The sequence below is a fragment of the Cydia amplana genome, chromosome Z, assembly GCF_948474715.1.
Source record: "Cydia amplana chromosome Z, ilCydAmpl1.1, whole genome shotgun sequence".
Lineage (NCBI taxonomy): Eukaryota > Metazoa > Arthropoda > Insecta > Lepidoptera > Tortricidae > Cydia > Cydia amplana.
In genome coordinates, this window is record NC_086096.1 from 2762817 (window position 1) to 2777338 (window position 14522).

Genomic DNA, 14522 nt, shown 5'->3' on the forward strand with positions numbered 1-14522 from the left:
TTATTTACCTTTAAATTAAATAAACACCCAAATATCAGTTGTTTTATTTTTAATATGTATATTGTACAATATATACCAATCAAAAAAATTACACAGGTATGTCATATTCATTCAGAACAGTACACTAATTTACATTAACAAGTGGCATATTATATTGTAAATAACAAATATATGCACTATCTAATTATCTGCATTTTGATATGATTTTATTTTAGTAAACTTAGAAGACATAGGGAACAAAGAGAATATAAGCACTACGATAGAGAGTTGTTTTTGATATCTTCAAATTTGTTCATCATTTTGATTAACATTGTTTTAACATCGCTTTTAAATTGTCCGTCCATGTTTCAATTTTTTTCAATAAACCGCGAGTGACAATTTGAATTGACGTACGCAGGGCGCGCTCAGCGGAAAAAAAAAATCTTATGGTTCGATGTACATTGCTGCTTTTCTTAGCGCAATACTGCTCTTTGAGTGTTGCCCTACTTTAGTTTGCTTTACATTGCTACTGACAAGACTTGGTTGACGGACTATAGTTTCAAGGTATCTATGGGCCCCTAGCTGCCTGAAATAAATATTTTCATTTCATTTAGCTTGAAGCTACGTAAATATGTGGATAAATATTAAGTACTCTTGCACCGTCCCACACTGAAACTGTTTTTGTCGTGCTTGTTTAGTTGGTATAATTTACCTGAGCCCCGATCATTCCCTCGCGCAGTCAGTCTTAATCTATGGCATCATAATCTGGGGAACTTTAAGCAGCATTTTTGCTACTTTTAAATAGCGATTTGTAAAAGTCTAGCAGTGTTATGTATTTAGAAGACCTAAAAACCTATAAATAGGTGGTATAACTTACCTGAGCCCCGACCATCCCTTCGCGCAGCCTCGGCAAGTCTGTGTGCGAGTATTTCGACTTGGACCAGGGTTCCACTCGGGTGAGGTCGGTGTCCAGCTCGAACTCGTTGATCTGGTTCCGCAGGAACTTGCGGATGTTCCAGGGTAGGTCGTTGTGCCTGGGGGAAAGGTTTATTAGTGTTTTTTATATCGCAAAAGTTGCTATAAACATTTATAAACTAAAGTCCGATAGTATCAGTTATCTGTACAAATAAATTATTTGTGATACACGCTTTTATCTTTGACAATACTTTACTTTCAACAGGCAACTAATAGGTATTCATTGAGACAATTCTAAAAAAACCGAACACAATTAGGTTGCAAATCAGCTCGATGGGACCATAATATTGCATTGTCACCCAACTTCACCTTCATATTCATTGTTCACCATCCTCACTGGAACAATAATCCGTATGTACAGCTACTTACCCATCAGTAAGCGGTACTTGCTCAAGTATCTGCTTGGCTATCTCTAGCCGCTCCCGGTCGTAGCTGGCGGCGGCGACTACGTTCGCACGGGTTCACCATCCTCACTGGAACAACCGTGTGTACAGCTACTTACCCATCAGTAAGCGGTACTTCCTCAAGTATCTGCTTGGCTATCTCAAGCCGCTCCCGGTCGTAGCTGGCGGCGGCGACTACCGCGGTGATAGCGAGCAGTACGCACGCTATCGAGCGACGTTCGCACGGGTTCACCATCCTCACTGAAACAACCGTGGGTACAGCTACTTACCCATCAGTAAGCGGTACTTACTCAAGTATCTGCTTGGCTATCTCTAGCCGCTCCCGGTCGTAGCTGGCGGCGGCGACTACCGCGGTAATAGCGAGCAGTACGCACGCTATCGAGCGACGTTCGCACGGGTTCACCATCCTCACTGAAACAACCGTGGGTACAGCTACTTACCCATCAGTAAGCGGTACTTCCTCAAGTATCTGCTTGGCTATCTCTAGCCGCTCCCGGTCGTAGCTCGCGGCGGCGACTACCGCGGTAATAGCGAGCAGTACACACGCTATCGAGCGACGTTCGCACGGGTTCACCATCCTCACTAGAACAATCATTCGTGTTTATTTGCGTATGGAAATAGTTATAGGCATCTGGTGTGCACAGGCGTTTAATATTTGCGTGTGGATAGAAATGAAGCCAGTTAAATTTCCTCTAAGTATAACCGCAATTCCCTTTGAGAATCAACTGGCATATAATTATATATTCTGCTTGAAATTTACTGCAGTTTTGGAGTGATTGGTCACTCTACGGAAGGTAACTGACCGAAATTCGCTTTGGCTCGGTTATGGACAGAAATGGAGTTAAATTTTAGATTGTTTTATCAGTGAATTTAACACAATGTGAGCCATTTATTTGAAATAATTCACGCCATTTTTTTGGGAATATAATGGTATTTTACCCAGGTACTAAAGTAGAAGGATAATTCTTGTACTACATAATTATTATGTCTCTAACTTATCCTCGCTGTCTGACAAAAAAAGTGAACTAAGTACGGTAAACACACTTACCCATACGCTAGCGAATATATGTCAGTGTTTAACTGATGGTATGAGTACTAGTATTAGAAGTAATTTAACTCAGGGGTCCTCAGACTATGCCCGGCAGTATATAGGGAAAATCTGTCATAAGCATAGCGTGAAATGTGCTAGTTAATATTTGTATGCAGGAGTGTTAAGGGCGTCCGCTAGCTGGCGCGGTTGCACGGAGCGAGTGATTGGGTAACTGAGCGCCTACCGCGAAACACGTTCGACGTGTTGCCTCTCTGTCGCACTTGTAAATTCGTACGTAAGTGTGACAGGGAGGTAACACGTCGAACGTGGTTCGCGGTAGGCCCTCTGGCGCGGACACGTGCGACGGATTTTACCTACAATGGCACCCGCGTGCGTGCGCCCGCTCCGTGCACTCGCGAGCGTGCGCCCACTCCGTGCACCCGCACCAGCGCTGACTAGTATTGCTGACTGTACCAAAACATAGCGTACTAAAAACATCACTCTCGTAAGTCGGATAAAAGGCTGTGAGCTCATAAAACATGAATAACTCACAGGACTCGATATTTGCTTAGCATTGAGAGCGATCACAAGGAATTGATTGCAATCGGGACTTGGATCGTTTTTACGACTTCCACATTATGCTTTGCTCTGTACACAGATCGCTTACTACTAGAGGCTGCATATTACTCGTGGGCACTATGCAAAGGGTTATAAACATATTATTGTATGCTTAAAATAATTATGCTTTGCTCTGTATACAGATCGCTCACTACTAGAGGCTGCATATAACTCGTGGGCACTATGCAAAAGGTTAGACACATTTTATTGTATGACTACAATTAAATAAGAGTCAGACCAGCTCAGTTCCCGCTCCTAGGCCTATAATGCAGTCGCTGTGGCCGAAATCGGTCAGGAGAAGAGAGAGAGAGAGATTGTATTGTTAACTCGTTCGCTTCTTTCCAGTAGACATAGCAGAGTTAAAAGTATGTACATATTTAAAGCTTTCACGTTGCACTTTTACAGGCGTTAAACAATTTTTCAGTAGGTACTTCCTCCTTTCTACGTTTTTCTATTTTGTATAATTTTCTCTTTCGTGTTTTTGCTGCCAAATCAATTATTTATATTTCTGTTTATTTCCATTTCAAACGCTTCATAACGCAGCATCTACTGGAGGTAGTCTGTATCTGTCACTCGCATGGCAGCTACCGTAAATCTCTTTTATCGTCGACACTAAAATCGGCGCCATCTTGATATTGTGTTGTTGGATTAATCTTGCATCAACAACAATGTATGTACGGTCGCCGTTAGATATATCGGAGCGGCCAAGGTGTTCACAATATCTGAACAAGCACGCTTTTCAAATATTCGTGAGCACCTTGGCTGCTCCGATATATCTAATGGTGACTGTCCTATTGAATCTTACAAGAGCGTTTCATTAATTTTTTGCCATTTTTATATATTGTGACCTTTTTCGCCACTTTTGTGTTATTTCTACTCAGAATTACGAGCTCTTTCGATCCTAATGGGATAAAAAATGATCCAGAATATTTTTCCTATTGTGTTACCATTTCCCCATACCTATACTTTGTATGGCGGTAACAAAAAGGAAAGTTTGGTAAATGTACATATGGAAATTTAAGGACACTTTTTCTCACCCTTTCTGAAAAGTGGCAAAAAACTAAAAAAGAAACTCTTACAAACACTTATAAAAGTCATTAAAACGTCTTTTATCTCTATCTGAAAGTAGAATCCATCCATTCTAAACTCGATAAATCTTGCCCTATCTACTTCCAAAGAGGACGTTCAAATAATTTTATCTCACTCTAATTACTTGAAAATTCATCGATTCTCGCTTTCTCCCTTATCTTTCGAAGCGTGGCATTCAAATTTCAAAATCAGTTGTTGTTTTGATATTACAGTAGAATCTATTTTACGATCACTTTTCACGGTTAATACGCTTTCCCGCTTAAACCTACTCACACAGGCGGATTTTCCTAAATTTCTGGCCAAAACTAATGGATTGAATTAAAAGTTAGAAACGCTTTAGGAATCAAATAAAAACATATTTAAATTAAACTACAGCTTTATTTAAGGTCGATTCACTGTTTCTATATTTATTTTATTATTATTTTTTCTTACATGTCCAATAAATGCTTTAGTTCTTTTGGATAATCATTTATTTTTTAATCCTTCTTGTAATGTTTTCGTGAAATATTTGTTATGTAAGGATCAGATGATACAAGAAGGTTATTCAGCTTGGCCAGATGTACCATCACATCCCCATTTCGTAATCAAAGACATGGTATCAAGTTGGTCCTTAGAAAGCGAAGAAATTACTTCATGCAGTGAATGAACAAGTCTCATTGTTGTATGATCTAACAAGTCTTGGATAGCTATTTTTACAGATGATTCACTGACTAATATATTTTTAGGATAACATCTCTTTTTGACGGAAGTAACATTTTCGTAAGGAGGATAGATGTTGCAGTAATGATCACTTGCACTTTTCCTAATTTAATTGTATTGGAACTTGGTAAGTTTTGCTCCAACAACAAGTGCTAAAGCTTCATCTGGTGTGAAAGGAATGTGAGATTGTCCAGAAGTGGCTTCTTGTTTTGTAATTATAGTTTCACATTCTTTAGCAGATTTCAGATCACCATCTCTTTTGAAGTTCATTTTAGCAGCAAATAAAAGTTCACTACTAGTTTTTTCCTTACGTAAGTCTTCGGTTTTTCTGCATTTGGACCGATCACTACTCTCACAGAAATCTTTCGAAGGTCTTCCGCTTACTTGCTTTGAAACTTGTTTTTTAATCACAAAACAAATACCATTACTAAGCCAATTACATACTTTTCTATTGAAATAGGCATTGTTTCTTCTAACAGATGCCCACTTTTGCTTGTAGTCGAATACGAACTTAGATAATAATTGTTTTGAGTCATTTGTTAGACCATCCTCAACATCTAAGAAACTTGCTACTTGGTTAAAAAGATTGTTAAGTTTTTCATTATTATCTTTCGAATTGTACGTTCTATAATATTCAAGCAATTGTTGATGACTTATAATGATATTCTCAGAAGATGAACCTAAAAACAATGAAAAAATAAAAAAACGGTTTTCGTGATTTTTACTTCTAACTAATAATTGTCTAATAAAAATCAGATTAGCACGTATTAGCAACCTAAACTATCAAAATAGTTTAGCTAATATGTTTGTCTTTACTATAATATTCATTCAGTAGTCAGATTCTATTGAATATTGAACTTTATACACTAATATAAGTAACCAACAGGTAAAAATTCGATTGTAAATTAACTTTTCCTGTGTATAAACAAACTGAAAAGTATGAACATTCATGTTAAATATATAGTTACATACCTCCAGCTTCACAATCCATTATATAAATCACACCAAACAACTTCAAAACAATAGAATATGTTATATAAATACACTTAGTTTTAACAAGTAATTAACCTTTGGTCAGAAGTCGATACTTCGTTAATGTGGGTAGTTATGAAAACGTTCGTTTAAATTGTTATGAGGGTTGTCATTAAATCTTAGGAACGATACAGATACAAAAAATAAAGTCACGTGACTATTACCGTTGATTTGGTACATTGGACTTTTGGCCAGAAATTTAGGAAAATCCGCCTGTGTGCTACTGTTTTATTTATTGCTCCTGTTACAGGAAACATCCTGTATACCTATCGTGCTTTTATTGATTTAAATGTTTTATTGTATTTAAAATATTATTTTTAGTGTACCGCACAAACTTTGTTCGCGGTACACTTACGGGATCACATCGGTCTTGCAAATCAGTTAAATGTGTTTTTTCATATTTGAAAATCTTTTTTGATATTTTTGTGATGATTAATAAGTAATAACATAATAACACCTTCTTGTAAAATAAAATGGTCTAGAGCAGAAACGTAATGTATAACTTTCTGCTCACTTCATACAACAACAATGACCCACTTTCAGAGCATGAGAAATGAAAAATAATATAACCCTGTAATAATAAAATTTTCACCTAAACTTTGCGAACGACAACCAGTACCCGTAGGCCGTACCATGAGTCAATGACAGTGTCAAAACTGACATATACTCTGACGTCTACGTAATTTACTTTCTAAACATCTCGCTCGCCCTTACGTCAGTACGAGCGAGATGCATAGAAAGTAAGTTATGTTCACGCTAGCGTTTATGTCAGTGCCAAACTGATGGTAGCCGTATAGGTATAGCTTAATTACATGTTAACTCAAAGTAATTTTGATAAACATCGTGTTTTTGTTTCAACGCATGTTATATTTAATTTCACATCTCGTTGCCTCTGGCCTTTTTCACATTTGTATTGCATGTAAGTATTGAAAACGTTTCACTACACTAATTGAATATTTAACAAGTCTATATAAATACCACATAACTCCCGCAAACAAAGCAAATAGTTTAAAAGTTCAACCTAGGTACTTTTTTTCGCAAAAAAAAAAAACAATTTTCTTTCCAATTTGTTTAGAGTCATTATTACTCATATTTACGATACAAGTGCGGAAGAGAGGAAGTTCGAAACGAGTGGCGAATGACCTATTCGCACGTGTATCGTACAATGTTTTACAGTACATATGCCCCTTTAAATTTTTGTCCTAGCCACAGAAAGTGCCTATTTCCGCATTAGTGCGGGAAAGTCGCTAATACCGTGTGACACATACAGAGGGCCTACCGCGAACCACGTTCGACGTGTTGCCTCCCTGTCGCACTTGTAAATTCGTACGTAAGTGTGACAGGGAGGCAACACGTCGAACGTGGTTCGCGGTAGGCCCTCTGCTTTCCACATCAACTATGAGGAAAATAAAAAAAATCTTAGTGTAAGGCCTGAGCGGACGCTCGAAGCGGAGCGTTCGGCGGGGCGTGCAGCGTGGCGTGCAGCGTGGCGTCGGCGTCAGGAGTAATTTGAGCAGTGTGCACTAAGGCCGCTCCTATACGTTTGAATTTGTTTAACATGCACGCCGCACGCCCCGCTCCGCTGCACGCCCAACTCGAGCGTCCACTCAGGCCTTACACTTAGTGTTGACACAATCTGATGCTTAAACAGCATTTTTTTAAGCTAAATAAATAATGTGCATAAAATGTAAAAATAGTGTGCTAGAACAGAAAAGTGTTACTTTGATCCCTCCTAGCAGGGAGGAAGAGTGCCAATTTGATCCCTCCTAGCAGGGAAGAAAAAGCTCTTTTCCGAATAGGTGGTGTGAAAAAAACATTGTTATAGTACAAGCAAAAAAAGAAAAAGAGCAAATGCACACCTCCTGGGATTGAGCAAACTCGGATTACACGCATTTAAGACCAAATGAAGGTATTGAAACGATTTCCAGCTTGCTGGGAGTTAATTTCTCATCAAAACGCTTTTGCTGGAGCTAATTTGATTGGCTTTATACGTCTACTTGGTTCGTATGAATTAGTGACATAATTTGAAGAAGAAAAAAATTATAACTCCTTAGGGAGTTATGGATTTTTTTCACAAGCCATAACTCCCGCTGAGACAATATAGGCGTTTGTCCTTCAGTAGGTATGAAATAAGAGTTTTTTCGAGTATGTGTGATGAAAAGACTATAACCAATCACAAATAAAAAAGAAATTGAATAGTTTAAGAAGTGGAATGCTATTACGGTAGATGTCCCTAGGCGCCTCCTTAAGGCGCATATTAGTGGTGGAGATATTCGCTGTCATCGAGTGAAGTCTCGGTAGCTCAGCTGGCAGAGCGATGGGCTAGTGACCCAGAGTTACGCGTTCGAGACAGTTAATTTTTCCACTTTACATTTTATCCTTATGCTTTATGGTATCAGTTGCTTAATACAAAATTTATTCACTTATTAAATAGGTTAATGATCTACTTTGAATTTATTCAATTGAAATAAGCTTCCAACCATATTGAAAATGCTTTGCAAGCCGAGAGAATAATTTAAATAATGCAAACAGTTGTATTAAATGTGTAAATTATCATTTATGAGCTAATTATGAATTTATGAGTTACCTACATATTTGCGGTTATAATATTTTGCACAAATTGGTAAAGTGTTATTCTATGGAACTTGCTAAGTGCTAACTATGTAAACAAACCGCCATAATGAAATTGTCTGTGAATGATGAATTTACTAGTGACTTTTGTTTACATAGTTAGCAAGTTCCATAGAATGACACTTTATGTTTTTAGTTTACTAATATCAATACGGGGCAGACCTTCTATAAGGCCCATAAGTTCTTTCGTCGCATTATATCTTCAAACAGAGAGGGTTGCAATAGTTCTAAAATGTTCCGTACAAAGAAATCTTTAAAAGACGCATTTACCTCAAGTGACGCATTTACCTCGGTTGACTTTATACAAAAGATCTCGATCGCTACCGCAACCAGCTCCGAGTTTCAACCGGACTTTTATCCGGTTTTCCGGAAAATTCCGGGTAATTACTGTTTGTGGGAAGGGAATAATTCTCTGTGAAAATACGGGCAATAATATTGCGGTGGAAATTGTGAAACTTGCATTCTGTTGGTAATATTATTTGCGTGTGCTGTGTGTCATCAATATTTGTGTTATAATTATACTTCAAATAGTATTGTTTTGTGGTTTGTTTGTTTGTTTTAGCAGTTAGGATTTGTGACAATATGCCATTAAATTATGTTTGTGTTAATAACCATGGCAACGTGTTCCATAGTATAGTTTGTCAAAGGACTGTCTCATTTCAAACATAGACAGTTAATCATACTATTTTTATCTTTAGTACTAGCACCCAAAAGAAAAGGATGAGTTTAATTTTTTTGTTCCTATTTACTGACAAATTGGCTTGATCAACTATAGTTTATGTGACGCATGAAACAACGATCCAAAACTTAGAGGATATAACCAAACGGAGTAGCCTTTAACAGGCGTTTCCCCCTGTCGAAAATAGGCGGCCAATAGTCATTCACAATGTATGGACTGACGTTTACCTGACATGGCTATTTTTACGTTACGCATACATTTGACGTGCCTCTCCCCCGCAAAAATCGGCAGACTGTTTTGTACAGAACATTACAGACAAGGCGTCTCCGTTTGGTTATATCCTTCAAGCTCCAAAAGTATCTGCCATCTGTGTCTGTCTTCAACACCTGACGCAAAAAGAGGGGTGTTATATATTTGACGCCAATGTCTGTCTGTCTGTCCGTGGCATCATAGCTCTTTTTTTCGTGAACAAGAGTTGTTTTGCGGTGGTTCTTAGCTATGTTTCAAATAAATAGATCCTGCAGTTTGAAGAGTATCAGTAAAATGATGTAAGGTTAGATGAGGTAAGACGAACACGGGACAAGAGTGACACTTCTAGGGAATCCTCATACTCTTGCCCCGAGTATAATAAACTATAGTTTGTCAAAGGACTGTCTCATTACAAACATAGACAGAGATAATCATATGTACTATCTTTGTCTTACACTAGTACTAGCACCCAAAGGAAAAGGATGAGTATAGTTTGTTTGGTTCTTATTTACTGACAAATTGGTTTGACCAAGTATAATGTTTGTCTTACTCCACATCACCTTAAGGCATTTTTGGTATAAAATGCATATATAGCGTAGGGCTTTTATAATTTTTAAATTAAGTTACAGTATGAAATCATCTGACGCGAATACAAGCTATGCTAATAAGTCAACTCATGTATATAAAACCGACCTAATTATCTGTGAATGACCATTTCAGGTTTAAGCAGAACCATTATTAATTCAACACACTATGAAATGCTCTCAATTTAAGTGATAGGCAATTCAGATGCTGATTAAAACTGTCAAATGTGTCGTTTGAACTAGCCATTTAATAATGCATCCGATGCCGTACGGTTTTGTTCGGATAAGTGTTTGGTGTGGCGCGAGCTTAGAGGATATAACAAAACGGAGTAGCCATAGGGAGTATTACTGCAATGTTTTGCCGCCAGAATGCAGCACTAGTGACTTAAGTACACCATAGAGTAACTTATACATACTGTACCTTAAACTGTTTATTGAAAAGTTTTCACAGACAATCAAATATGACATTGATACATCAAGGCGCTTTGTTTACAAAGGGCCTACCGGGAATCGCAAAATCGAAACTCAGCTATCTGCCTCCTTATCGCTCGAACCTGCAAGAGTGATAGGTCCGGTTAGATAACACAATTTTGACTCTCTCGTTTGCGGTAGACCCTTAGATTGTGACATATTATGGGAGTGGCGCTCCCTACGCAGACTTTCGCGTAATACTCCCTATTAACAGGCGTTTTCTTCTGTCGAAAATAGGCGGCCAATTGTCATACACAATGTATGGACTGACGTAAACGTCAGTCCATACATAAAAAAATCATAATGAATCTGGCATGGCTATTTTTACGTTACGCATACATTTGACGTGCCCCTCCCCCGCTGTACTGACTGTTTTGTACAGAAAATTACAGACAAGGCGTCTCCGTTTGGTTATATCCTCCAAGGGCGCGAGAATAAGTGGTTATAAAATTTAGTACAAATAAAGACAATGATCATTATGACACCTAAACTTTCCAGTTTTGTACACATAATTAATGTCCAATTTAAACTGTTGTGAGACATGCTAACATTGAATAATTTTACGGTTTAGACTCACTTGTTTTAAGTCACTCGCGCGACATGCGAGTCTAAACCGTAAAATTATTCAATAATTAATGTCATTAACGGGTGATTAGATTTCATTATTATTTTTTTAATGACAGACAAGGCGTCTTCATTTGGTTATATCCTCCAAGGAAAAAGGTGACAGCTTCGAACACAGACAATACAACCTCTAGACATAGCATAGTCGCGCTACCCCCTCTGCCACACATACGGTAGCGTTACTCCATCTTCGAGTCAATCCCGTGCCGTGATTGGTCCGTGTCTTTGAACGGACCAATCACGGCACGGGATTCGCTCACCTCGTCCCCCCGCATTTTTGACAGCATCGGTTTCATGAAAGAATTAGCCTAAGCTCAGTCTAGAGGTTGGATTGTCAGTGGCTCCGAACAACAGACACCCTAAAATCGTCCGGCGAAGTGGTAATCAGTGGGCCCCTTTAGTAAACATGTTTTAAAATCGGATTTATTTGTATTAATTGACTTACCTCTGCTAACAAAGTTGAGTGACTTGACTTTTCTAGGCGTTATACCTGTAAAGAAAATAAACGACAATTAATAATAACATTAATAACCTTCAGTCAAAAGTTGCATATTTATTACTTTTGGCTGTCCTTTGACATTATAAAGTAAAGATATTAATCAAAGAGGCATCAGAAAATACGAATGTTTAATCGTATTCATTAATGTTTAATCAAATTAAATTATACTGATTATAGAAATAGGAAAACTTTATTTGGTGTAAAACATAAAACTTAACCTATAATACCATCTTATTCTAATATATTTTAACACCAAAATGGATGCTACTCAGCATATGCCGATGTCTAAGATACTTAGAGACAAACCAAAGAAAGTCTGCAGCGCTAGATTAAAAGTAGTTTTTAAAAATCAGTATGCGACAACACCACAGAAAATGGATTAAATAGTCTTGATACTTGTGAAATTTCTACCATATTTACCGTCTATGAAAAAATTAAGCTGTATGCACAGCTTAATTTTTATGGTAAAATAAATTTCATTCCAACAATAGATGTCACTATTAATATGTAGACATATACTAATATTGATAAATAATATTGGGAGAATGTGACATTTGGCTTCATCAAAATTAATAAGCTTTTGTAATATCCGCGACGGCGGTAAATAGGTACAGAGGGCCTACCGCGAACACCGAAGTTCTCAATATGCGAGCATCTTTCTCTTTTACTCCCATTAAGGCGTAATTAGATTGACAGAGAAATTGCCCGCAATTTGCGAACTAAAGTTTTCGGAAAAACGAAATAAACCATTAAAACAATAAACATATATTAAAAATTAATTTTAGCTTTAACTAGTAGGTACCCATGCCGTGAGCATAAGCATGGAGGTTGTGGGTTCGAGCTCAAAACCCGGCTAGACCAATATTATATTATCTAAGTAGGTACATATGGTGAAGTATTAAGATGTTTCATTCCACTTACCCGTCATCAACTCCAAATTTTGTAAACATTGTCGTTTTTCAGCTTGAATCGCCTCGTGCTGACTTTTTACAAGTGTAAAATTATTCGTCATGCGGAAAAGTAACTCCCGCACGCCGGTTTTGTAAGGTTTCACCATGTTTATTCCGTTCATCACAAAACACAATGAATATTTAAACGATTTTGACAAACACATACCATAGTGCATGACGTTTACTGACTGCTTAAAAAACATTGCCATATGTAGTTTTTTAATTCGATGTCAAATTATTGCGCTGCAGACTTTCTTTGGTTTGTCTCTAGCCATGGCGCTGGTTTTCAGGGCAACCAGGAAAAACACAATGAGAAAAAAAAAAAAAAAAAAAAAACTCAAAAGCATGCAAAATCGATAATCAGAAATGGATTTCGAGTTCGACAAGAATGAGAATATTGTGTACGAACAAGTGTAAATACAAGTTCCTTTCAATAAAAAAAGTATTTCTGAAAATTGGTTGAGAAATGACGGAGTTCTGAAGTAACTAACAGGAAAAATTAATCGAACGAGCGAGCGAAGCGAGCGAGCGAAGCGAAGCGAAGTTCTTACATTCGACTTTGAACACGCGGCTGGCTAGCGGCACGTCTCGGCATTTCGATGTTTTTAAGCTGAACTGTCAGAAGATAGTTTGATACTCAATAACTTAAGTAAATTTGTTCTAATTTAAATGAAATTGGGTAAACGTGTAGGCGAGGGCATTATATTTTAGTCATTAAATTATGAGCAGGCCCGATCAAGAGGTTATTGAGCTTGAAGAGCTTAGAAGGCCAAAAAGCTGTTTGTGAGGGGTCTTGCTATTCTGGTCAATTTTTTGCAAGAAACATGGTCGAGTTTAGTATCAAATGAAAGTGCCCGACTTACACTTTTATAATATCGTTTTTAAATTTACTATTTTGAAATAATTAGCAAGATAAAAATAAAATAGAATAAACATAATATATGTATGTGACATTTGACAAGAAATATTTCCGCTTAGCACAGATACAGTTTATTTTAATCTCTATGGTGGTGACTTAAATCCAGGGGAGGGACAGCCGTATACGAAGCCCATTATTCGAAAAAAATAGCGCCATCTATATTACTTAACGCTAAACTTGTAAATGGCGCTTCAAAATTGATGCAAAAAGAGAGACATAAAATAGTAGAAATTAAATAAAATGGAACTCAAAAATGTCCATACTAAATTGTTGTTATGTGTAAGCATTTTACGTCAAAAATGTGAGAGGTACGTAGAACTAGAAAGTGGCGCCCTCATTTATTTTCTATTATTTTATGTCGCACTATACGAGTACCTAAGTAGGTGCAACAAAGTCAATCTCTATATAATTTTTGGTTAACCGCGAGTTCTCAGTTCGGGGCGAACTACTAGTTAATTAAATTATTAATTAAATTAAGTGGTTTGGCTTGACGTAAATAAATGTGTTTTTAGGGTTCTGTAGCCAAATGGCAAAAAACGGAACCCTTATAGATTCGTCATGTCTGTCTGTCTGTCCGTCTGTCTGTCCGTCCGTATGTCACAGCCACTTTTCTCCGAAACTATAAGAACTATACTGTTGAAACTTGGTAAGTAGATGTATTCTGTGAACCGCATTAAGATTTTCACACAAAAATAGAAAAAAAAACAAAAAATTTTTGGGGTTCCCCATACTTCGAACTGAAACTCAAAAAATTTTTTTTCATCAAACCCATACGTGTGGGGTATCTATGGATAGGTCTTCAAAAATGATATTGAGGTTTCTAATATCATTTTTTTCTAAACTGAATAGTTTGCGCGAGAGACACTTCCAAAGTGGTAAAATGTGTGTCCCACCCCCTGTAACTTCTAAAATAAGAGAATGATAAAACTAAAAAAAATATATGATGTACATTACCATGTAAACTTCCACCGAAAATTGGTTTGAACGAGATCTAGTAAGTAGTTTTTTTTTATACGTCATACGGAACCCTTCATGGGCGAGTCCGACTCGCACTTGGCCGCTTTTTTTTTCTTCTTTCTTTCTTAAAAAA

At 37.3% G+C, this 14522-nt stretch overlaps 1 protein-coding gene across 1 annotated transcript in view; it reads right to left on the bottom strand.

Moving 5' to 3' along the window:
• Window positions 1–14522, bottom strand: part of LOC134660907 (dipeptidase 1-like) — a 177690-nt gene that overhangs the window by 85348 nt on the left and 77820 nt on the right. Inside the window, exons 2-4 of the mRNA XM_063516781.1 lie at window positions 11510–11554; window positions 1457–1598; window positions 857–1013 (exon numbers count right to left, since the gene is read on the bottom strand). Of these exons, the coding sequence (XP_063372851.1) occupies window positions 857–1013; window positions 1457–1598; window positions 11510–11554 (344 nt within the window). The remainder of the gene's footprint in view (window positions 1–856; window positions 1014–1456; window positions 1599–11509; window positions 11555–14522) is intronic.